The following is a 25,426-nucleotide window of genomic DNA, read 5'->3' as shown; positions in this document are numbered from 1 at the left end:
TAAGGTTCTTTGCAGTGTGCCTTCGGCCCCTAGCTGCAGCCCCTTTCGTTCCTTTTACTATACCTTCTTTCATATTCTCTTTCTTCCCTCTTACTTTCCACCCTCTCCTAACAATTGATTCTTAGTGCAGCTGCGAGGTTTTCCTCATGTTACACCTTTCAGACTTTTACTGTCAGTTTCCCTTACAGTGCTGAACGAACTAATAGGTCCCAGCACTTGACCTTTATCCTGAACTCTGTATTCTACCTATTCTATTCTCTTACCCTATAATGACCAACATAGGCAAAATTAGAATCATGTTCCCAATTACTGATAGTTACTTGGACAGCCTCAGTACATGACTGGACAGTATGTCTGCTACATTGAAAATTGTCTTATGGAAGACTTTTTATTCACAGATATTGGCTTCTCCCACATTGATCTCTTCAATCCTGCTGAAATTGCTCAGAGGGTTCTAACCTACTTCAAGCCTATATGTCATCATCTTGAAACAATCAGTGGATTCTTTCAGGTAGATCTGCTTTTGTTTCCTTATTCAAAATTACATAACATTCTAATACATTTGTCAGCTAATGCAATAATTTTACATATAAAAACTTTATATTACAATTTAAAGCAACATTTGCTTGGCTTGAAGAATGTTTCAGTTTTCATCATAAATTAACCAACACTGATCAATTATATTCATTTTCAGAGTTTGATAGCAGAAAATGATGGGGTTATGGACGTCCCTGTAATGTACAGTGACCACACTCAGCCACTCATAGTTGCAAATTCTCTCCTATTCACCACTTTGGCTATATTTTTTTCTTGGCCTGGCTTACAAAAAGAGGAAAATGAAAATATCCTTATAAGTAAGTAATTTCATCAGTGAATTGTTGTTCTGTAACTGAATTATGAAGTTATCTGTATACATTATTTACTCTTTCTGTACATCGTACAAGTTGATGCCCTTTCGGGTGTTTTAAGTATTCTTAAAGTTGGTTTGATGTGAATTCATTCTAATACTTTTAAACGATGCAGTAATAAAGGAGCATAGGTTTTTCAAATCGTAAAATGGAGTTTTGTAAAACTCCTTTACTTTTCACCTGTTTCCTTTGATTTATTCCCAGTAAGTTCTCCAGTTTTGCTTAACTTCTCTTGCTCAACGTTTCACCTGAAGTTAAAATCCTTCGGTGATATAACTTATACCTTTTGAAGAACAGGGAATTATAACTTGGCTGTCTTCCCATAGGAACAAAGGACTTTAGTTATAAACACCGTCTTGTTTTGTTAAAACTTCTCAATACTTTCAGATGCGCTGCGTGCCGTAGGGAAAAGGTTAGAAGGGGATACTGTTAATAGCATGGAGCAGGAAGGATTAACATCTGTGGCATTTAGATATCTTTCCAACTTCCAAGGGAGTATCATTAACCTTGAAACTGCCAGAACGCTAGTTCAGTGTTTGGTAAACTTCTTATCCTTCCCCTGCAGCGAGAACCTAAGTGAAAAGCTTGGTAAGTTCAGGATTTTTAATTTTCGTTTCAAGTTTACCTTATTAAAAACTTAGTAAGGGTTAGGTAATTTCACCTGAGTATTTTTTTCTTAACTCTTTCATGGTTCATTTTAGTCAAAAATGGTTTTTTTTTATTTCTTAGTTTATCATACCTCAATGAAGTTTTCATCTGTGTACTGCTTTTTCTTCAGCTATTCATAAATGTATAAATATTTCAGATGGAAATAACTTCCATGTTAGAGAAATTTTATTTGTTTCATATTTTACCAGACATTTCGTACAATTTTCAATGCTATGTGATCTAATAATAGTCGGTCTGCTACCAATTCCAGTGGAGGTTGTTGAAGAGTTACTGAAAAGAGAATGGTACACCAAAGGAGGAGAATCTGAAAAGGGCGCTGCTTACAATCAGCACATATATTCACTTTTGGAGGTAAGGAAGGAACCTTGTACTCGTATTCCTGCGTCTTAGGTCTCACACGAGCACTGGCTCTTGATCTGATCGTGGGTTATGTTGAAACTTTGACGCATGCATGACCATATGTACATTGTATATAAATCAGTCTCATTTATAGGTTAGCCCATGATTTTTACCAAGAAATCACAAAGTTATGGTATTCCTTGTGAATAGGTTGACAGATTTGTGCTAATGGAACGATAATTCAACTTGTAATAAAGCATCATACTTTGTAGGGCCAAAGAGCCAATACTGCTTCCATCATTTGTTTCTCAGAGCCCACATATTTGCATTTTTTACCAGAGTACAGTAATAACTTATTTTGCTGGACATCTCGGATATACATTTTCATTTTATTGCATTACTTTACTATTTTGCCTCTTAAATGTTTTTTGAACTGGCTAATAAAAGACATTAAATTTTGAATATTGTTTTCAAATGCTTTGTGACTACTGTAAGGGGTAGATTCATTACATATGAACATTTTTTCCCCATCACACACAGGTTTCAGTGTAATGAAGCAATTATTCATGTATAGGTCGATATCACTTTTTATTTGCTTAAAAAAATTGCCTCTTATACAGAGGTATATTCTGTATATACAGTATATGGAATTTATTTTATTTCTTGACTCTTGCATGAATTTTGCATTAGGAATACAGGCAGTCCCGGTTCTACGACGGTTCCGCTTACGACGTTCGAGGTTACGGCGCTTTTCAAATATATTCATCAGAAATTATTTCCTGGCTTACTGACGCATGTTCGGGTTATTCGACGGTCGACGCCGATCCGGACGAAAGAAATATGGCCCCAAAATGGCAGAATAATCATAATTTGAAGGTTTTTTGATGTAAAACTCAATAATAATGCAGTTTACATCGTTTTCAATGCACCCAGAGCATTAAAAAGTAAGATTTTCTTATGATTTTGGACGATTTTCGACGATGTTCCGTACGGCGATTTTCGGTTACGACGGCAAAGAAGAACGGAACCCCGTCATAAACCGGGACCGCCTGTACAGCGACTTTGCAGTATCCCTGTTTTTGGCTCAGAGGATTGAGATATTACACAAACATTTTTCTATTCAGGCAGATTGAGAGTGTTTATATATTTTTATACAGGTCTACTTCAAGAATAGTGGTACCACAATATCATATGTTGATACCTTATGCAGTGTTGGTTTGGCCGAGTTCTTGGAAGACACTGGACGTAATCCACAGTCCGAAACGTTCCCTACCCTTAATAAGTAAGTTGTCCATTTCTGAGTGAATGCCATTATTGAACTTACCAAAACAGATTAGATTTTAATGATGAATTGTATTGTATTGTATTTTTAAATGTATATTTTATGAGACTTCGTTTTAATTTTATCTGTTACATTTTTTTTAGCTTTTGTTTGATGTGAACTACACAACTTCATGGCTAGGATATTCTTTAAAATCTTTTTACTGTGTAATTTTCCTCTACTTTTAGTACTCCTTATAAATTACTTTTATTTATATAAAAATTAACAAATTCTGTTTGCATGTGAAGGCAAGATCACAAAGCCCCTGTTGATGAAGTTCCGAAAATACTTAAATAACTGTCGTCATAAATACTGTATCAAATTGCGCTGAACCTGTATTGCATTTAAATTAAAATTCCTCTCCATGTATGCAAGTTGTCTCAAAAAAGTCAGTGTATAATTCATTTTTAAATGGCGCAGCATGCATTTATATGATTATAAAGCAACTAGATAAGAAAACAGAAATAGGTTTAGAATGAGTTTTTCGTACTGGTAATTCCCTCTCAATGTGCTTATTTATTTCCAGAGGTACCTTGGGCATTTTCTACCGCAGTATGATGAGTTTCTTGGTAACAGGAACAAAGAAATCATTGTCTTCTCTTGGCTCTGCATCACTAACAGATAAAGAAAAATGTTTGGAGACTTGGAGTACTGCTATCAAAATATTCCATGTCCTTGTAACAATGCTGAAAACTCATGATTCAAAGACCTTACTCTGTCCATGTTTGAAGGTGAGGGCAGCTGTCTTTTCATTTGTGTAGACTACGAAAATGTGACACATCAAGCTCCTTGTTATATAATATATATTCAGGCTTTGTCAGGATGTTATTTGTTAACCCATATTTCAACCATTGTTTTTTAACTATTGTTGTCTTGCAAGAATTAGTAAAAACATTGGATGATTTCAGATTCATCGTATCCCACAACTTTTAAGCTATTTATTTTGGAATAGATTAGCAAAAATCTGTGCACATAGTGCTCGTAAACACTAACTGAGTATGAATTCTCAATGTCAGTTCTTTAGCTCTTTATATTAATTTGTATTTCTCTCTTCAGTCATTTTTTAAACCATGAATTAGCTGTATGTAGCCTTGTGTCATTACGATTGGGCAGATAGTCACTTTAATGCCTTGACTGAATATTTTTCACAAAATTTCATTTATATTTCCTTTTCAGTATTCGCGTTCTTTTCTCGAACTCTTCTTGAGAAGCGCCATGCCAGTTTTAGATTCTTGCCTACTTGTGCATAACCAAGAAGTAACAGTCCTTCTCAAGAATCTCCAGGGATCGACAAGATTGCTTCAGCATGTTTGCACACATTCAAAGGTATGTTGTAGTATTGACCCTCTTTTTTGCTTGTGGTTTATATATTGCAAGAAAGGTTGTATAATTCTGTTTAGATGTGTTATATTTTATGCTTTAAAGCTGTTGAAGCGAGGTAAAAATAAATACAGTATTGATGTTCAGGAAGCCCATGTATTTATAGATTTGTGGTAGACTTGTAAAAATGGTTTGTTCAGCTATAGCCAAAAGCAGCTTGTTAGTATTGCATAGCCGGTAACATAGTCTTACACTTGAATATCTTTTATGGTAAATTTAGAAATGGCACATGTTTTAATATTCAAATCTGCATGGCTGTTCTTTAATCTTATGCTTTTCAATTACCAACAGGTAACACAGGACACAAGCCTTACAAGATATGTTCCGCTGCTCAAGAAATCTCTGGAGATGCTGGTTTACCGAGTCAAAGCCATGTTGGTTTTGAATAAATGTTCAGAAGCATTTTGGATGGGTAATCTGAAGAACAGGGATCTTAAAGGAGAAATTCTGTCACAGGTTATATTGCTTTTAAAGTTTTGTATGAATAATTATTATGCATTAGTCTTAACACTTATAAAGCTTAGTATTCCTTTCAGTATTGCCATCATTCTCCTCATTACAGTTTCTTTTTTGTCCTTCAGACTAATGTAGCACGGCTCTGCAGTCGTTCATGCTTGTGCCTTGTGCGTTTCCTCTGGATTTCATTATTTTGATTACTGTATCTTGGGACTTTTGAGAAGCTTTATTAAAATTTGATTCTCACAGTATGTTCCAGACAGGTATAGATAAATAATACTTTCCCTGTTTCATGGATTTGTAAGGGATTACATGTACTATCTACTCTTCACTGCAGTTAATACTAAAGGCTCTTAGCAGTGTTCCTTCACCCCCAACTAGATTGCCTCTGCCTTTTATTAATTATGTTTCCATTTGGTATCTTCCAACCTTGCAGAGCATGTTGACTTGATAAGTAATCCAGTAGAGAATGTGACATGTGGCAAGGTTATCTAGATAAAAATAATAGGGATCCAACACATGCAATTTGACAAAAGTAGCTACCTAAACTGTCACAGAGTTGCTCAGGTCTTTAGTCAGTTGAGTCAGGTGTAAGGATGAATGCAAGAAATACTGTGTACTGAATGTCTAAAATTTTATTAGATGCTTTTGATTATAAAGTTGAGGCAGAGTAAGCCATTTTCAGTGACCAGAATATATAAGGAAAGTGTAAAACGAAGAGATAGAAGAGAATAAATGTACGGTAGGTGGACAGACTTTGGAGCAGGTAGAACCATCAGTTACCTTGGTGACGTACTTGAGTTAATTTTTAGACACATTGGTGAGACCTGTGCTCTTGCACATAGTTAAGACATGTGAATTTATAAACAAATTACAGATCTTGAAAGGGTTTAATTAAGGAAATTTTAAGATTCATGGATGAAGAAGAGTATTTTGCAAATGAGGAGTTAGGCTAGAAACAGATTGAGATTGTTTGGCCTCTTGGCAAGGGTAGAAGAGAAATCAAAAGTGGCAGATATGAAAGTGCAAGAAGCCACCCTGTAAAAATGGCCAGAAAATCATGGAGAAAGGACATCAACGAAGACCTAAGACCAAATGGGAGATAATGTAAAAAATGTACAGAATTTATGCAAATTAAAGAACCCATTAGACTACCAGCCTCAGTAGGAGAAAGCCTGACGTTAGACCTTAATAATGATGATAATGGAAGCAGACCAAGAAATTCTCCAAAAACTTCGTTATTGTTTTACTGTAGCAATGTTAAAGACCAGTATTTGATGTGCTTGGAGTTGAACAAAGTGAAAGAGGAGTTATTTTGTTATTCTTTCAATTTCAGCTTCCGTGCTATTTATTGATGTTCTTAACAGAATGTATTTTTATCTTGAAAGCAAGTTCGTCTTTAGTTACTCTGTTTTGAACTATTCACAGTTTTGTTTAACGTCAGCTTTTGTAACTTGACAATTGGGAATTTTAATTTTCTTTGACAGTCTATAAGAGAAGAATCCGAGGCCGAAGATGGTGAGGAAGAGGAAGTTGAAGAGGAAGATCATCAGTCTGATGTAGAATTGGATGAAGAAGAGGACCCCAAGCCAATAGTGGAAGGAGCAACTAGCAGTTCAAATTACAGTGTTAGCTTTTAAAGAGAACCTGTTAATATTTAGTCAGAACTTGTCATTAACTGCTCAGTCGAATTGAAAGTTTTGGTTCCTGACAAGTGTTAAAAGTTTATTTTAAAAGGAATTATTTTATTAATTCGATATAGTAATTTAATTTATCGTTTTCATGTTGACCAATAAAGGCACAATTGGATTATTTTATTAATTCGATATAGTAATTTAATTTATCGTTTTCATGTTGACCAATAAAGGCACAATTGGATTATTTTATGTACTGTATATGTAACCGCTTACGTGTATTTGCTTTTGAATGGATTGCATCTAAAGATGCATTTTCAAAGATGTAATCAGTATTGTTTTGAAAAGAATTTTGTACCAAACAGGAAGGTATTTTGATAGTCATGTATAAATATAAGTTTTATCAATTTTCTTTATAATTTTCTTGCTCAGTTTTTATATATGAAGATGTTGGTTTCCTTCTTAGTGTAATAGAATATTCTCATCCAGAAGGATCAGGTATTATAGAATATGTTCGATAAAAAGACTTATTCATGAATTGTTCCTTACCTCCTTTCATCAATTATTTCATTTGAAATCATATACTCACCTGTAGGTGATTTTATATGGCAAGAATTTATAAAAAATGAAAGTGCAGTACAGTAGTTAATTATCCCTGCTTTCTCTCAGATCTTTTGTGTATTAAGGACAAGGAAGTGTAATATTGTTATTGATATAAATTAGCTTAATGAGACCACAATTGTCACATTTCTAAGCTCATAAGGCCCACCCAAATTATTTGTTCTTGAGAGAGAATAAAAGATCAAAGTAGCAGAACAAGTTGATGTTGAATTACTGTATTTTCGGGCATATAAGATGCTGTCCAAAAGTTAGGGCCACAGTATTGGAAAAATAAAAAAATGTTTTTTCTTAATCTCTGCAACCTTCCCTGCTATTGATAATTCTGAATTTTCTCACCTACAGGTATTCAGATGGCGTTGTAAAGGAGATGACAGTAAAATTTGTATATTTCAATCTATTAAGGTGTCTACTCCTGTCAAAATATTGTATATATTTATGAATTTTTACAAATGACAATAGACTACAAACATTGTTGGAGGTTATGTTCGAGGGTACTGAGGGAACATCAGCCTAGAATACAGGAAGTTCACTGAAGCTAATGCAACACAACGTTCAGTAGAAACGTATTGACCAATTCTTGATGATTATTGTTTACAGCTTTTGAAGCTAGTTACTCGCTTTCGTAGTTTCTTAAACTTCGTCCCCCACAATTAGAAACCATCCCCAGAGCAATTGGAAACTACTATCACTTAGATTCAGCCAGCCTTGTGCTGGCATGGGCTCTTGCTCTTCAGTAGACTGTAGCTGATGATTGAGATTCTGCTAAGAGAAAAGATAATTAACAGTTTGTGCAAGTACAGTTCATGCTGCGAACCGTGCCCTCACTGGTGATACCATCCAGCTCAATCTAGCCACTGGGCCAGAGATGAAAAGGGGTAGTCAGAGAGAAAGTGTTATAGCAGCAAGTCCCAGTGAGTAGGAGAGCCTGGAGAGGAGGGGAACAAGTTCCCTTTGGATAAAGTGGCAAGCTTAAGATGAAGGCACACCAACAGCAGATCGTAGTCTCAGTCTTGAGATGAGGAGACTGAAAAGGAAGGGAGGAATGTGAGAGGGAGAAAAAGCAGGTCATGGTTGACCTTAATGAAAGAACAGGGGAATGATGGTGGTGACTGGTGGGTGATGCTGGTTATGTTTAGTGAATGGCTGATGTTCTTCGCTTATACGTAAGATGGCTGTCTGCCATCCCAGCCTTGCTTATAGAGCAGCCCGTACATCTTTTGTTTTAGTGGAATGTGGTATGAATGTCTGGGAGGTGCTTTTTGAAGGGAATGGTTGGGTCACTGTGGATGAGAGGGAAAAAAAAATTTATAAAGATGTAAGTAAAATCAAGGAAATTTACAAGTATGAAAATACTACTAATGATAATAATTCTGAAGATAAGAATAATAATGATTGACCTCTTAATTAAAAGAAAAACAATATGCGTAAACAAGAGATGAAGGATCGGTTGCTGCGATGTTGAACCATTTGTCATCTGTGCAGGCTCTGCAATTGGGAAGAAAGTAGCTTGCTTAGAAATCCAGTGCAAAAAAGTTATGTATATCTTAGATTAACCAGACCACTGAGCTGATTAACAAAAATATTAAATCAGCAACAATACTGGTAACTATGGTATTTTTTTAAAGTTTTAGACTTTATTACCTCGGGTCAAATCAATCACACAATTTTGGTTTGTTTTGCTGAAAAATGTGGGGCATAAATCACAGAGAATGGTAAAATGAAAAATACCAGAATCTAGCGCTATCATTTGAAATGTAGTTTCTAGAAAGTTAATGTATGACACAATGCTGAAAATAACAAAGTGAATGTGAAATAATTACACATAGTCTTACCTGCCTAGTGTATTATATGTAAAAAGACTTTAAAATTGCAATAGGCTATTCAATGCAACTTTCAGCGCTGAATAATCCTGATGGGTTCCGGCACTTGGTCTTCAAGACCTAAATTTCATATTCAATCAATGCAACTTTACTTTTTTGGGCGACCGGAACTGTTAGGCTTTGCTGTGAGGATAATCGAAAGTACATGCTTATTGAACTGTAACATTTTTGTATTTTTTTCTATCTAATATGTGATTAATAGAGGGTAATTTTAAAGCATTTATGGTTAGTACGATCAGAATGTTCCCTAATGCAAGATTTTCATCTTCGTTCATGCTTGAAAGAAGAAGAATACTTTCAATGACGATTCCACAGCTGGCCTAAGGGTAGAATGTAAGTATTTCAAAGAGGGGTATTGCAAATATGGTAGAAACTGTAGGTACAATCACAGAATAAGAAGTCAAAATAAGGAGATAATAAATGAAAGGGGAAATTACTCAGAAAGAACCAAGAGCCAAAACAAAAGAATGAGATGGGATGAGGATGAGGACATGTGCCAGTACTACATAAATAGGGAGCCATGCCCATGGACGAGAGAGGGTGCCGTTTCAGGTGTTACAACACACAAACCCTGAAAGGAGTAGCCAGATAAGGAAAACAACTCAAGAAGACACTACAAAACAAGAAATGGAAAGACTAAGAGAGAGAATGGAGGAAGTGGCGCACAAGATCCATTTTTTAGAAATGAGGAATATGCAAGTAGAGAAGCCAAACCCAGCTTCATGGGCAGAAGTACTAAGAAACCCCATAATAGACACAACACGAGAGGGCAATACCTAGAGAGAAGACAGTAGAGAGAAAAAGAGGACAAGACAAAAACAAATGTAAGAAGACAAGAAGAAGTATAAAGAAAAAAGACTATATACGAACTGTAGAATATACTATGTAAATATTAGGCATAAAGTCAAAATTAGAATCCCTAAAAGAAATAATCGAAAAGGTGGACCCAGTAATTGTGTGTTAACAGAAACTCACTTACATGAAAATGAGTATGTGGAAATAACTGGCTACAAAGTATTTCATAACAATAGAAAGAAAGATGGAGGAGGAGTCATAATAGGCATTAAAATGAGCTGGCAAGTGTCACACTTCAAACCAAAGGAGAAAACATATCTCACGAATCCATCTGGGTCAGCATTAACAATGGCACAAACAAGATAAGACTAGGTGTCATATATGCCCTCAGGAAGGGAAGTGCAAAATGACCAGCTGAAAAGTATGTACTCCTCAATAGAAGAAGAAATAAATAAAGCAGAAGAAAACAGTGAAAAGTCATGATCCTTGGGACTTCAACTGCAAAATAGGAAAATCATCTCTAACAATAAGGAAGAAGTAACAAAAGGAGGAAAAGAATTGCTGAAACTTATTAGACAAAATAAACTTATGGTGATAAATAATCACAGAAAGTGCAAAGGAACATGGACAAGAATACAAACACACAGAAGTCTATTATAGATTATGTAATGATAAAAGAAGACGATGAAGAAGGAATACAGATAATGGAAATAGACGAAACAAAAGAAATAACTCCCTACAGAATAACATCTGAACTGTACACTCTGACCACTGTGCTGTGAGTGGTCATGAACTGAGATTAGTGTGGGAGAGAAGCAGGAAGAAAAAATACAGAGTAGACATAAAAAAGCTAAAAGAGTGCAGAGACAGACAAGCCTTGGTAGACATAGCAAGAGAAAAAGGTGACATAAAAAAGAAGTACACCAAATGGCAAACAGAACTAGACAAAATATTAAGCAAATGCATGAAAAGATGCAAAGAGAAAAAGGAAAGAAAAAACAAAAGTATTAAGAGACCTAATGAGGGCCAGAAGGAGGATCAAAAGAGAGAACAAAAAGTCTAGAAGTACAGAAGAGAAGAGGCTAAGGCAAGTACAGGAGAGATTAATAAGTGAATATATTATTAGAGAGAAAAAAGGAAGGTAGATGGAATCAGGATTAAGGAAACAGCAGCCGAAATAAAATCGAAAGGGGGAGTAAATGGAGCAGCCTTCTGGGACGTCAAGAAAAAAACTTGACGGCACAAAGTCAAACAACATGGTGGCAATAAAAAATAAGGAAGGGAAAATAATAGAAAACGTGAAAGAAATTAGAAGAGAATATGAGCAATATTACAAAGATTTGTTCATATTAGACAAACCTGAAGATAAAGTAGGGAAACTGGCAGAAGAAATTAATATACAATACCAGAAATGGACGTCGCTATGCGGGACGAGAAAAACGGAAAAAATCCAGATCCAGAGGTCAAGAAGCATTCAAGAAGTAGAAAGAGCAGTAAGCAAGCTGAAGAATAAATATACCCCGGACAGCCAAGGAATAAATAACATAATGATAAAAAGTATGGGACAGAAATGACCGAAAGCCTGGCACTCTTAATTGGGCAAATAGAAGAGGAGTTAAACACTCCTGACGAATGGGAGAAAATGAAAATACTATCACTTCACAAAAAGGAAGCAAATTAGAATTAGAAAACAAGAGAGGAATATTTATCACGAGTAACATAAGCAAGGTATTTGAAAAAGTGAGGTTGGAATTAACAAACGAAAAATAAACCAAAAGATAAGCCGATTCCAATGTGGTGGCATAGAAGGAAGATCCACAGTTGATCACCTGCTAACCCTGAACGCAGTGATTGACTACAACACAGTGCTTGGAGCCCGACGTACATATGGTTTGGAGATGCGTATAAATGTTTTGACAAACTAGACCTGAAGGACTGCATTAAAGAGATTGGGAAAATGATAGGATGGAAAGATGCACTGTTGATAAGAAAGATGAATGAGAACGGCAAAGCAGTCATAAGATGCCCTGTGGAGAAACAGGCGCTATCGAAATTACAGAAAATGTAAGGCAGGGTACAATTTACGGCCCAAAACTATGCAGCATAGCAACAGACAAAGTGAATGAAATAAGCAGGAAGAACATAACAATCATAAGGAATATAGAAATAGAGTCCCTAATATTTGTTGATGATATAATGTTCCCCCACCAGCAGGAAAGAAGGTATAGAAATGGCAATTGGCAACTGCCGCAGCCTGGAGCAACTGAAAAGTTCAAATTTAACACTAAGCCAAGCAAGTCAGCAGTGCTGATAATAGATAGAAGAACAAAGGCCAGACAGTCCACATAAGAACAGAATTAAAAACGGCCCAATTAGTAGTGTAAGCGAATATAAATACCTAGGAGAGTGGTACAACCAAAATGGTTCACAAGAAACAAGTATTAAATCGAGAAAACAAAAGTAGAGTACCTACTAAGAGAAATAAGAAAATATGAAGACGTAAAGAAAGTTGGAAATATGGCATTAGAAGTAAGGAAAAGTTCTATGAAACAGTGGTGGTCCCAACATTATTTGCCAACATAGAGACCTGGAGCAACTTAACAGAAAACGAGTCAAACGCTCTAGAGCAAATGCAATACAGGATCCTCCGAGGAATGTATGAACAGCCAAAGGGCACGCCCTACTGGGGAATTTTAAGGAGTCCGGCATATGGCCAGTTGCCTATAGAATTGAATACAAGAAAATAATGCTATTCCACAATATTATAAATTCAGACAAGAAAAGGCTAATCAAAGAAATAGTAGAAGACCAGTTAAGAGCTTCACGGGCTGTAAAGGACAAAAGGCATAGAAAAGATAGGTAAAAAGTACAATATAGATATAAATGGAATGGGAAAATACAAAAAGAACTGAAACAGGAAGTTAAGAGAAGAATAACGCAAGATATCGAAAAGACATTGGAAAAAAGAAGAAAGAAATGAAGAAGCTGAGATTCATAGATAACTTTGAAGAAAATAAGTATCTAAGGGAACTAGAGACAAAGGGATGCATGCTTATTAATGAAAACCAGGCTGAATATGTTGGACCTGGAAAGCTAACTACCGGGGAAGATATAATGATGAGGTCTGTGATAACTGCAGAATAGAGGAGGACAGCACAGAACATTTGTTCAGGTAAAACCGTACAAAAATAGAAAACTTAACATTAGAGACTCTGAAAGCCCTGAACAGAAAACTAGTGAATACATAAGAATAGCCATGAAAATAAAGGACGTCACCAACCCAGAAAACAACGGCACCAGTTAAAAAGCAACAGTAACAAAAAAGGAGGAGTCATAAAAGTAAATAAATTGAAATATTAAGGATCATTTGGGAGGTTAAGGGTAGGGTGCTAAATTAAATGAAAAACTGTTAAATAATATATATAATGTAAAGAAAAAATAAACTGAGAAAAATTGTATTGATATAATGTAAAGTAAAAATAAAAGTGTAAAAATGTATTCAAGGGAATAAAGCTTCGCACCTCATGAGAATCGTGTAGTGTGCCCGCAACTGTGTTTGCGGAGTGAGCGCTTAGGAACCAGAACCTAATGCTCAAGATGTTTCTATTTGTAGTTTCTTCATTTCGATGTAGTTGATAAAACAAAGTAATATAAAATAATTTGTTATAAGAAGTTTAAATAAAACTATATTTCGCTGATACAGTTTCGATAGTTCAGTATCTGTGGGTTCCGCATCTCGGCAGAGATAGTCAATCACTCGTTTTCTATTCATCTTTGTTCAAGACCATTCACCCATTTCCTTCTCAAGATGAACTGAAATAATGAGGGTCTCAGGTGGCGCTACCTGTATCCCAAGGACATTAAAGAAAACTTCGGAACTTTGTAGTATCATAACTTTTTTTTTTCGTCCTTGACTATTTGCTGTGAGTCGCCTCCAAGAGTTTCTTCCATTCTACAACTTCGTGTCGCCGGCTAGTGATGGAAAGTTTCTTATGTGTTTAGTGCCCTTTTGAGATATTGGTAAGTCCTCCATAAGATTGATTTTGTATACTATATAAGTATGGGTATTGTGAAATGTGTTTGCTAGTTTTTACATTGCGTTGAAGATTATTCCTTATCGATGCTGTTCCATGGGACTGTTGTAGATTTTTTCATGAGTGTCGGGGGAGACCTTTTTTATTAGTTGTGTAATATCCACTGGACTTGCGTGTATTTTTTAGACTTCAGATTTGCGAAAGAATGGGAATTGAATTTGAGAGATAAACTGTTGCAGGAAGTCGAACTTCACACTGTTTTCAGTTTGTATTGATGAATAATTTTTATAGGATTTGAGAACTTCAATCTAGTTGACTGGTGTTTTAGGCTTCCCTGTCTAGTTTCGATTAGTTTTACTCGGCCGAAGGCTGTCTGCAGGATTCGATCGTAAATATATCCTGCATATACACGACAGGTTATAGCAATCTTAGTGTTTGGTTGAGGTATTCGACGTTGGAAAACGTGATTTTAATGGTTTTGTATAGTATGGCACCGATGCGGACTTTGTTTTGGAGTGTTTCTAGAGTAAAGATCACGTCAAAATGACTCGTTTAAGTTATTTTTAGTTTAATGTAGATATCCTTACCCGTGTAATATCAGTTTAGTCTGCGACATACCAATAGAATACTGAAAGGTAACGATAGTTGTGTGTAATTGGGAACTCATTTTTTTATTACTTAGATTGGTTATCTCTATCCCTACCCCAGTGTCCGAAATTCCTCAAGATGGTTCGAGTCTCCAATTGCATTACTTGTTATAAATTGAATGAGTAAAATTAACAATTTTGTCATATCCATATTGCAGACTGATAATTTCGTAGCGGTCTTGGCTATGTCGATCAGCAAACCCTTCCGACCATTTTACGTTCACGTCAGTTTATCGGCTCTTACATGTTTTTTGATGGTAAAATACTTTCTGATCAGACTTTACGAAAGCTTATGATGATTTATGATCACGTGATTATAATTGAATTCCGTTTTTGGTGCAATACGACTAACTTCGAGTTTTAATGCAAATACATTAGTACTAAGGAGTCGGTGTTTATAGTCTCAGTGAATTAGTGAATGGATGCGTGATAAGCTTCAGAATATTACTACGAAAAGTTATGTGAAATATTTAACGAAAAACATGGGTTTATTACTGGCAGAGACTTTGCAGTTCAGAGGCATCTTGACCTACATGGAATAGCCTAAGACAATGGTCTCTTTTAAAATCGCTTAATGTAACGGTAATTTGAATGGAATCTCGGATGCGTCTAAGTGTAGGAGCATACTTTTTAAAATTTTTAGGACTGCTTCAAGAATGTCTTAGTGTAAGAACACTTCGGCTAATATTAGCTTGTATTTAAAAGCTTTTCAATCAGTGGTGTTCAGTCAGTTACTGTGATGTTCGGAATTTTAACATTTTTGCCTTGACAAAAAGCATGACGGTGTTTGACTTTTAACTTCATGTAGGCTGCGGTCGGGCTGTTCTGGGTTATAAGTCCAGCGTAAATGGAGTACATAACGAATGTAGAAGCAATGCTAAACTACTATTACTTAGAATTTTTACTGTATTTCACGAATTGCCAGAGTTCTTATAAATTTAAAAGAAAGCTTTTAAATGTGGCAAAAGTGTTCCATAGGCTAATCACATTTAGTGCGAAGTATCGAGATTTTTGGTATTAGATTCAATTTCAAATTCTGGGTTCACTGGTATCAGAATAGTGGCTTTGGATCACTTTTAGTAAATTTTAGTTGAAAATTGATCGGCCAGCAGATGCAGTATAGGACTCACAATACTGGAATGCGTTTTTTTGATAAGCTGCAATTTTGGTAGCCCGTGGTAGTTACCTAACACGAGGAGTTAAAAGAACATGCCTAAAATTAGGCTTTTGTAAATTTTGTTACAACTTTAGGCTTAAAATAAAATTTACCGTCAAAGTTAAAATGACTCATGAGAGAACATTTGCAGTATTATCGTGCTAGAACAAACAATATTTACAGGTGTCTGTGATACGTGACGCCATGATGAAAAATACCGTGGTTAATGTACAGCACCAGAAAGCGATTTAAACTACTGGACGTACTTATAATGTTGTGCTGGGCTAGAACTTGCTAAGCATTTGCTAAGTTTAATTGCCGGAATTCTAAGCATTCACGAATTATGTTAAACCGTTGATGAAAAATTAAGAATTACCGAATAATTTAGGTTCAGATGGCTGTTAAGGTGATTTTGGCCTAGTTATAGGTTGGCTTTACACAGCATTGTTGACAAACCACGACCCCTACATAGTAAGCAGAAGGCTTTGTTAAAACAGTAATTTGTAATTTAGAAACATTTAAAGCAGGAAAGGAATTTGAACTTGCAAAATAGGTAACGAAGTTGATCATCTGTGATTTGAAGGCATGCTAGATATGTCTTGAAAGTGATTTGCTGACAAGCACAATGTAATATTTCGTATCTAAATACTTTTAAAGTCCTCAAGTGCATGCAGAATTGATGGTTGTGGTATTACAATTAATAGCTTTGATTAATCATTCTTGAGAAGTACGTTGCAGAATTGATGGTTGTGGTACTACGAGTAATAGTTGTCTGGTAAATCATTCTTGAGAAGTACATTGCGGAATTGATGGTTGTGGTATTACGATTGATAGCTTTCTGGTAAATCATATTTGAGAAGTACTTTGCAGAATTGATGGTTGTGGTACTACAGTTGATAGCTTTCTGGTAAATCATTCTTGAGAAGTACATAGCAGAATTGATGGTTGTGGTATTACGATTGATAGCTTTCTGGTAAATCATATTTGAGAAGTACTTTGCAGAATTGATGGTTGTGGTACTAAGAGTGACAGCTTTCTGGTAAATCATTCTCGAGAAGTACATTGCAGATTTGATGATTGTGGTACTATGAGTGATAGCTTTCTGATAAATCATTCTTGAGAAGTACTTTGCAGAATTGATGGTTGTGGTACTACGAATGATAGCTTTCTGGTAAGTCATTCTTAAGAACATTGCAGAATTGGTGGTTGTGGTATACTACTAGTGATAGCTTTCCGGTAAGTCATTCTTAAGGACATTGCAGAATTGAGGGTTGTGGTACTACGAGTGACAGCTTTCTGGTAAATCATTCCTGAGAAGTACATTGCAGAATTGGTGGTTGTGACATTACAACTGATATCTTTCTGGTAAATCATGCTTATGAAGTACATTGTAGAATTGAGGGTTGTGGTACTACGATTGATAGCTTTCTGATAAATCATTCATGAGAAGTACACTGCAGAGTTGATGGTTGTGGTACTACGAGTGATAGCTTTCTGGTAAAACATTCTTGAGAAGTACACTGCAGAATTGATGGTTGTGGCTTTACGGTTGATAGCTTTCTGGTAAATTATTTTTAAGAATATTGCAGAATTGATGGTTGTGGTACTACAAGTAATAGTTATCTGATAAAAACATTCTTGAGAAGTACATTGCAGAATTGATGGTTGTGGTACTACAAGTAATAGTTTTCTGGTTAGTCATTCTTGAGAAGCACATTTCAGAATTGATAGTTGTGGTACTACGAGTGATAGCTTTCTGGTAAATCATTCTTGAGAAGTACATTGCAGAATTGATGGTTGTGGTACTATGAGTTAAAATTTTCTGGTATATCATTTGTGAGAAATGCATTGCGGAATTGATGGTTGTTGTACTAAGAGTGTTAGCTTTCTGGCAAATCATTCTTGAGAAGTACATTGCAGAATTAGTTGTGGTATTACGAGTGATAAGCATCTACCAGAGTCATTTAGATGAACTAATTTTCATGTGTTAAGTTTTCTGTCAATGTTTTTAAACCATTACAACTCAAAATTAGACATAATGCTTTATATAAAATCCTAAGACACCCTTAGTAAAATGCAAGGATCACTCCTTAATGACAAATTAATTGATGGTAATATTTGACTGTCAGTCTTTCACCCTGAATTAACATTACTGGAACAGTAATACATAACATTTTGATGTGAATAACTAATGCTCCTTGAAATTTTGCAGAGCTAAACTGCTGTTCTCACCAATGCCTGCTTTAAGCTTTGTGACTACTGGTAACGTGGCAACTGAATATAGTACTGCAAAGAATATTGCTAAACGCTTGTGGTTTCGGATGCTTAAGGTAATGTATCACTTCACCCTAACAGGCCCTTAGGCCTAGTCAGTATCAGTTTCAACAGTAGATATGCCCTACAGTGAGGCAGAACTGCCAGAATGAGTAACCGGTTGGGTAAACTGAAGTAATCCAGTGTTTTCTTGTTCAAATTCATACACAGTATGACCAGAAATATGCTAAGAAATATTTAATCATCTCGTAAGTCATTTAAAATTGTTTTAAGAATGTCAGTTTTAAAATTCAGACAAAAATCAAAAGTAGATCTTGTTTCATCTGCTGCTCATGAGCTGAAGAGAATATGCTGCATTCGATATCATCAGTCGGTTCGTCATTCAGAATTAACATTAATACATCTTTGCCAAATATTTTCATGGATGACTAATGCCCTTTGAAATTTTGCAGAGGAAGCTTTTCTCACCAACGACTGGACAGTTGACGTGAACCTTCGTGGGTAATGCTTTGAAGATATGGAGTACAATAGCAATAGAATGTTTACGAGTCAGTTTCAAGTAATTTCCTGAGAAGGATCAGATTGGTTTTCATATTTCTACGTTGCGTTGATTTCTGCTGTATGCTTTGAATCAAGGTAATGTGTAGTTTTCCTGGTATGAGGTTTATTTTACATAAAGTGTTCATTGTTATCTATGTCATTTTAACAAGCTTGGCAAAATAATGTAGTTTCTTGAACATAGCTGAAGGAGGCAAACTTAACTTTAAATTTGATTGTGGAAGAGCTATTTGCCAAATTCTGGACATTAATAAAGTTTGGTAATTTCTTAAATTTTTTAACTTGTGATTATATCTAAAATTTCCATATGCTCATCTTTTACATTTTCATAAAATGAACAGTGATATGCACATGACAAAGATTTTACGGTTTTCTCTCCACGAAATAATTTTATTATTGACAGAGGTAAATTTACATGAGGGGTAAGTTGTAGCTTAAAGCCGTGGGAACTTGACAGTGCAAAGATTTTTCAAAAGCCCTGGAAATTTAAGACTTAACATTTAAATTCTAGTGTACAAATGTACTGAAGATCTTAAAGATATTTTTACTCATTTCAGGCTCAGGCTGTTGGCTATACAGAAATGGAACGGAGCATTTGGCAAGTTGTCTATCACATCTGTATTGCTGTGGCTTTTCTAGGTAACCTAGAGATAAAAGACGGTTGCTCAGCGCTGCTGCTGTTAACGTGCAGCAGAGTTCTGCAGGTGTAGAAATCAATCTCCGTTGTTCTGGCTCATCTTCAATCACGAGATAACATATCCTCAGCGCTTCTGCTGATAACGTGCAGAGGAGGAGACCGGCAGATTAAGAAATCTGCTCCTGCAGCAGTGACCTACAGGCGAAGAAACCTGCTGTTAACTGCATTGTTCCGGCTGCTCGTCATCAATGAAGCTTTTGAACGCTGCTGCTAACGTGCAGCAGAAATTTCTCAAATAATTGAGATTATCAACTGAGGGGGAGTTTAAGAAAATTCGTGGAGTGGGGAAAACAAGGACGTGGTCATCTTTGTAAGGGAAAACCTTATGATGACCACGTGGTTTTTACCGTGCTTCAGTTATTGAATACTCTTTAGTTCACCTGGAAACTTAATACACAGCTATTTAGAATGTTAAATTCTTTAATGGGAGACTAGAACCGTCAGCGTTTTTGATGTACCCCGACTATTCTAGGAGCTAATAAATAAAACCTTGGATATTGCAACTTCATCTTTTATTTGTCCATTCATATAATACACCTAAATTAAGTATGTAAGTAACGACAAAGAGGAACTTATTCCCAAAGAAAAAGAACCTGCAGGATTCTTCCTTAAAATTGGTAAAAGTCTTTGATTGGTAAAAGACAAAGACTTAGATATCATCATCACACAGGAACTGTTGTTAACTGATACTCAGTCTGGATCTCTGTCTGGAGAGATCACATTCTTTTCTTTTCTGTTGAAGTATTAGCAATCGGTGTTATCTTCATTCGTAGGACTAGACTGGGGAGGAGTTTCTACAGTTGGGTCCCTTTATACTCACAGGACCACATTCGCTGCTTGACAAGTGTAACTTCAAAGTAGGCTCATTAACCCCCTTCACTCGGACATCGAGGATTGCTGGGGGCACCTTTCAACTCTTAAGTCTTGATGTGGATTTTCAAAGACAAGGAAATTTCTGCCCCTTCAGGCTGTTGGAGTGGCATAGCCTCAAGTATTCAGCCTTTCCGAAGTGCAGGGCATAATCAGTGGCCCTCTCACGGGATTTGTAGAACCGCCTACGCTGCTCCTTAAAATCGTTCATGACCTCAAACTGGCCCTCTGACAGGATTGTAGAACCACTTCCACTGCTTCTAAAATCGTTCATAACCTCAACTGTCTAGACAACCACACAGCATGCTGACTCTTAGGTTTGCTTGAAGGTCTCTGGCTGATCATGGTCCTGCCTCTTCAGTTTACGCCCCGGAGATCCAGACTTTGATACCTGGTGTTAAAAAGGTAGCTTTTAGAATGTGCACGGGGCTAACTGCAGTTGTCTATTAAAGACTGAATTAAGGACAAATTTGACTTTGTATTCAAATTCCTTACTAAATGAACATTCAAGTTTAACAATTGAAAAGTTCACGCAATAAATCTCAAGTTTGAGAGTTGAAAAGTACAAAATTCCTTACTAAATGAACATTCAAATCTTGTTTAACAATTGAAAACTTCACGCAATAAATATCAAGTTTGACAATTGAAAAGTACAAAATTGAGGTAATGTTTTTCAAGAAATGCAACAAAAACACACTACATGCAGCCAAGTACAAGAATACATGAACCTTAATACAAACCAGTTCGTTTGACGGCCTGATTAATGAAAAGATTAATGCCTACTAACTTTTAAAACTGTTCAATGACTACGCCATCTACCTACACCAGTTGAGTCTACTTACACTTGTCTACGATTTTGTAAGTAACGTAGCCAAAAGGAACTCTCTACTAAAACTAGTTTCAAGGTCCACGATACTTCCTACCATATATTTATTCAGTGGGTGAGGAGGAGCTAGCCGCCTAAGTGATTCTCATTCTTTTAGGTAGTTGCTTTAGCTGAAGTGCCAGGCTGCCTCCTATTTTCATTTATTTCTGTGATTGAGCTTTCGACTCATGATGTACCAAGCACAGGTTGGATAAGACTTGAATCGACATGAATAGAAGTATAAACCAAATCACTGTCTATATAGCTGACACAAGCCAAGCGAGAGGTATGTTTAAGACTAAGGTTGCAATCAATCAGGTGAATTACCCTTAGGAAGCTTGACCAGACAAAGCAATATTTTACCTCTCCATAAGACAACACTCAGTGAAATGGAGTCACTCCTTCACGAGGTGAAAGTGAAACAGTCTTACTAGCTAGTTCAGATTACACTAGCCTTTATTAGCACAGGTACCCTATTCAGAGGAGAAATTTCCATGATGTAATCACTTGGAGAATCCAGAACTGTGAAGACAAATACTGCAACTCAACTGTATGGCAAAAAATGAAATCCATTACAATAAGCTTGGAACTTTAAAAAGACTAAGCATGACTGAGGGAAAAAAAAACCATTTCAAGAAATCTGCATGAAACCGGAGCCTTAACTGATATGACACCATAAAACGGCATACAACAATATCCCATAATTGAATCAACCTGGAAACTATACATCAAGAGTTCTTACATCATTCTGCAAATAAGGCGCAAGATAAAACCGTAAGAATGTGTCATTTCACACATTGACAAGAGCAAAAGCTAATGAGAACATTTCACAAAGCAGCCTACGAAGATTTACATGAAGTCTTGGCAATAAAGCCTATTTAGAGAATCACAGCAGTGTGTATACCAGCAGAGAAACGCCATCAACTGTACATATTAGTAAGGACACCAAAGCCAAAACCCATTACAGCATTTTACTTTAGAAATATGTAAACCACGTAAACATAACCCGATACCACCCCTAATGCAAAGAACCATTTATTTACCTTGAACCTTTATTGGAACACAGTTACGATTTAAAAATGCAATTTCTATTTTGTCCATTGGTTACCCTCAGCTGGATATAAAATATACTTCTTTGCAAAATTAGATAATTTTAAGACGCCATACCAAAAAGCCTTCGGTCCAATCTGATCTATAAATGGCAGTGCAGTGGTTGTGATGCCACTTACAAGAACTACCAGATCAACTAGGATGAGATGGCTTGATCATCTCGGCAAGTCATTTTGTATGGTTATCTTTCAAGACCTAGTTACTGTGCAAATTAGAGTACACTGCGAGTACAGTAGACTGATCACTTTACAGATTTTTGTTTTAACCACTGCTCAGTTTGCTGCAAACCTCGAAATTTAAGAAGTACTATACTCCAAGATAAAAGCCTTCCTTGGCTAGAAATGGGGCCTAACCTCACTTTTTAGTCTGCGTTTTACAGGTTTGTATACTAGTGATTTTGTCTCACCTTTGTGAAACTATTTTGCTTTTATTTTGATTAGCCATCTTTTAAACCTTTTATATTAATTCTCCTGTGTTATGAATTTTATTATAATTATAATTTAATTTTAATTTGTAGACAAAGTACTGCTCGAAACAACTACCCCAATAAAGGTGTAAAAGTATGTTCGGGTTTTGGCCTTTGACCTTACTATTTAGACAATTTATTAAGCAGCGTTGTCATAACCGTTAAGTGATTGAAGCATTTCAAATGAACTCCATTAGCTGTACTTTCAATATTAGTGGTGAACATTTTGCCATCCAATTAACAGGACTCGAAAACTGAGAACAAGGCTCAAGCCAAACTTTGCTCTCGATTAAAAATGTTGCTTAACCAAACAGGGCTTCCTCCCCACCCACCTGTGAGGCCATTCCTGTTAGTAATGTTCAGGAAATTAAAATTAGTACAAATGCCTTCCATAAGGACACTAAAAAGAACAGGTATAGTATCCACATTAGAACCAACGGATTAAGTAGTTTGACTCCTCAACGTTTTGGGTAACCATTCCGTCGAGAAATAGTACACCACCAGACCAAGGTGGACAGTGACACCAGGTAATTTACTGTGGTTTAAACCACAAGATAGAGGAATGGAAACTCCAAGCTCAGCCCACAGTTTTATTAATCAAAACCATTTGGTGGTGTTGGGTTTACACTGGCATGTCTCCATCCCAATGAAAACTCAGAACTGGTGAGGGGTAACAGCTGCATATACTCAAGGACTAGTATTTACTAATGCCTTCAAATCATGGCCGTGAAGACCAGAAATATTCTGTACATTAAAATTTTTATAGTACCATTGTCCATTGTTTAGACAGTTTGGGGCCTTACCATGCCCAGAATAAAGTTTTTAACTTGACAATTGAGACCAGCCATCTAAAAGCACTCCACTTCTCTTACAACCTAATTCATTAACTACTGCATGCACATAACGCTGCATTGAGCAGGTTTTGTTAGTTCAAATGACACCTAGTACGAAATTTTATTAAAAGTTTGCCTGCAAATTCAAGTCCCTGAAACCTTACACTGAAAACTCTGGTACTGAAAGAGCAACGCCTTTACTTGGATTTTAGAAGTCTACAAAGTATTAAGTTGTTTTACTGTTCAAGTTTCAGTTTCTACCCTAACTTAACCTCTTATTGTTCAAAATTACAGAATAAGGTCTCCGTAATTTGAACTCAGATGATACAGCTTCAAGGAATCATATCCAGAAAGCATTCTGCTTTTATGCACGTTCTTGTCTATGCATATTTACCTGTTTGGCCTCCACAATACCTGGATATTTCGTTACCTAATTTTTCAGCAGTTTTAAGGAACACTTAGCTAAAATTTATTATAAAAGAAGTCATTAAGTGTAGCTAATTAGCAAGTTGCCTAGCCACAAAAATATTACTTTAAAACCATTTAAACATTAAACTCGTGCATATTCCTCAGAAAGTGGAAACCAACAGCAAAAAATTTGAGTCTACAAGATTTTGTATGTTCAAATTACCCTATTTTTGAAAGTTTACATTAACGTTAAATCGTTCACCATATATAGGTATAAACGTAGCTAGGACTTCAATACAAATTTGTTACACTTATTCCTAGTTCGACGTCACTTCTCATACTAAATTACTCTGCAGTTTATACCAAATTGCTTAGCTTCGAGACTCAGGATTGAAGACCACTACACGTACAGAATACCTTAGTATTACACTAAAATCCGTGCAGGATATAAGCATTATTTATAAAGTTCCAAGCACATCTACTTCCAGCAGTGGTTAGAATAAGTCAATAGGTAGTTCATTCAGTTTATCTACACCATCCACTAAGAATTTGAAAGCCACTACAAGATTTCGTATATTCAATTAATACATTTTTTTGAGAACTTACATTAAACCCTGATTTCACCATTAAGTGTGGTATAAGTAACCTGACTAGACAATTTTGCACTCATTCCTAGTTTGGACTCTCACTTCCATATACCAAATTACTGTGCAGTTTATGCCAAATTAGAGCGGCTAGAATTTGAATTTGACACCCACACATTAAAAATAATTCCTTGTACACGCTACAAAATCCATCCAGTTTTATGTTATTAGATAGTAATGCTATGCCCACAATAATATTAACAGGGGTTAGAAAGAAGTCTACAGGATGTTATTCAGTTTATTAAACTATTTACATCCATTTCTACCTGTTCCAGCAGTCCCCTCAAGGGTAACTTGTTCACCTTAAAATTATATTCCTTTTAGGTTCGTACTCATGAACTGTTCAATAGCCAGTAGTTGAGGCTGGAAGTCACAATGGGTCTCACTGACGTTCAGTCCTTGGGTTCCACCATTCACAAGCTTCTCAGTGGTACAGCAATCAACACCTGAAAGAAAAAACCAATTAGGCGAGAAGTATTTTTTTGGCACGTTAAATCAAACAGCTATCGAAAATTCTTTAATACACTACCTAAAACAGTGAAGCCTGCATTATCTGCAAAAATACCAAAAATTGTAGATACTGCAGTTTTCCCTTGCCCTTACTGATTTTGCAGATACTGCAAATGGGGCCCCAAATAAAGCATTGAAGAATCATTCTGAAACTGCAGTAACTGTACAAGTGTTTCACGAGCCCAGTGGGTGGCATTTCCGAAAATTTGCAGATAAAGCAGTTTTTCCATTTTAGGCAGTACAGTAACCCTATGCAGGAATATTCTCGAGTTTTGACTTTCACTTATCAATTTTTTCTCCTAATCATTGCTGCCTTTTACACTTACTAAAACTATGCTGCATCCTGTTATA

The 25,426-nt window shown here is 36.0% G+C and overlaps 1 protein-coding gene and 2 long non-coding RNA genes across 7 annotated transcripts in view; 2 read left to right on the top strand and 1 right to left on the bottom strand.

The window, feature by feature from the left end:
- LOC136840741 (Fanconi anemia group D2 protein) overlaps positions 1-7,343 on the top strand; it is a 123,944-nt gene extending 116,601 nt beyond the window's left edge. For 2 of the 4 annotated variants that reach the window (XR_010853723.1, XR_010853724.1), the window contains exons 20-29: positions 399-511; positions 695-854; positions 1,296-1,496; positions 1,828-1,928; positions 3,074-3,198; positions 3,764-3,968; positions 4,414-4,563; positions 4,909-5,073; positions 6,561-6,871; positions 6,941-7,343. Coding sequence is in view for 2 of the 4 variants with exons in the window: in XM_067107565.1 (XP_066963666.1) it covers positions 399-511; positions 695-854; positions 1,296-1,496; positions 1,828-1,928; positions 3,074-3,198; positions 3,764-3,968; positions 4,414-4,563; positions 4,909-5,073; positions 6,561-6,713 (1,373 nt within the window). In the remaining 2 variants the exon portion in view is untranslated. Of the gene's footprint in view, positions 1-398; positions 512-694; positions 855-1,295; positions 1,497-1,827; positions 1,929-3,073; positions 3,199-3,763; positions 3,969-4,413; positions 4,564-4,908; positions 5,074-6,560 lie in introns of all 4 variants that reach the window. The other 2 variants (XM_067107565.1, XM_067107566.1) reach the window with 1 other exon arrangement.
- Positions 7,344-13,515: 6,172 nt separating this feature from the next.
- LOC136840739 (uncharacterized) lies at positions 13,516-19,809 on the top strand. 2 transcript variants are annotated; one of them, XR_010853721.1, is made up of 4 exons: positions 13,516-14,023; positions 18,053-18,170; positions 18,567-18,750; positions 19,230-19,809. It is a non-coding gene; the product is annotated as an uncharacterized lncRNA (long non-coding RNA). The 2 variants fall into 2 exon arrangements; XR_010853720.1 differs by having other exon boundaries at positions 13,519-14,023; positions 19,236-19,807.
- A 57-nt stretch (positions 19,810-19,866) lies between these two features.
- LOC136840740 (uncharacterized) lies at positions 19,867-20,626 on the bottom strand. The gene is made up of 2 exons (XR_010853722.1): positions 20,517-20,626; positions 19,867-20,453 (listed from the first exon to the last, which is right to left on the bottom strand). It is a non-coding gene; the product is annotated as an uncharacterized lncRNA (long non-coding RNA).
- Between the last annotated feature and the right edge of the window lie 4,800 nt (positions 20,627-25,426).

This window comes from Macrobrachium rosenbergii, chromosome 8 (assembly GCF_040412425.1).
Source record: "Macrobrachium rosenbergii isolate ZJJX-2024 chromosome 8, ASM4041242v1, whole genome shotgun sequence".
NCBI classification, from domain to species: Eukaryota; Metazoa; Arthropoda; class Malacostraca; order Decapoda; family Palaemonidae; genus Macrobrachium; species Macrobrachium rosenbergii.
The sequence above is the reverse complement of the archived record's forward strand: the minus strand, read 5'-3'. Positions and strand labels throughout refer to the sequence as shown.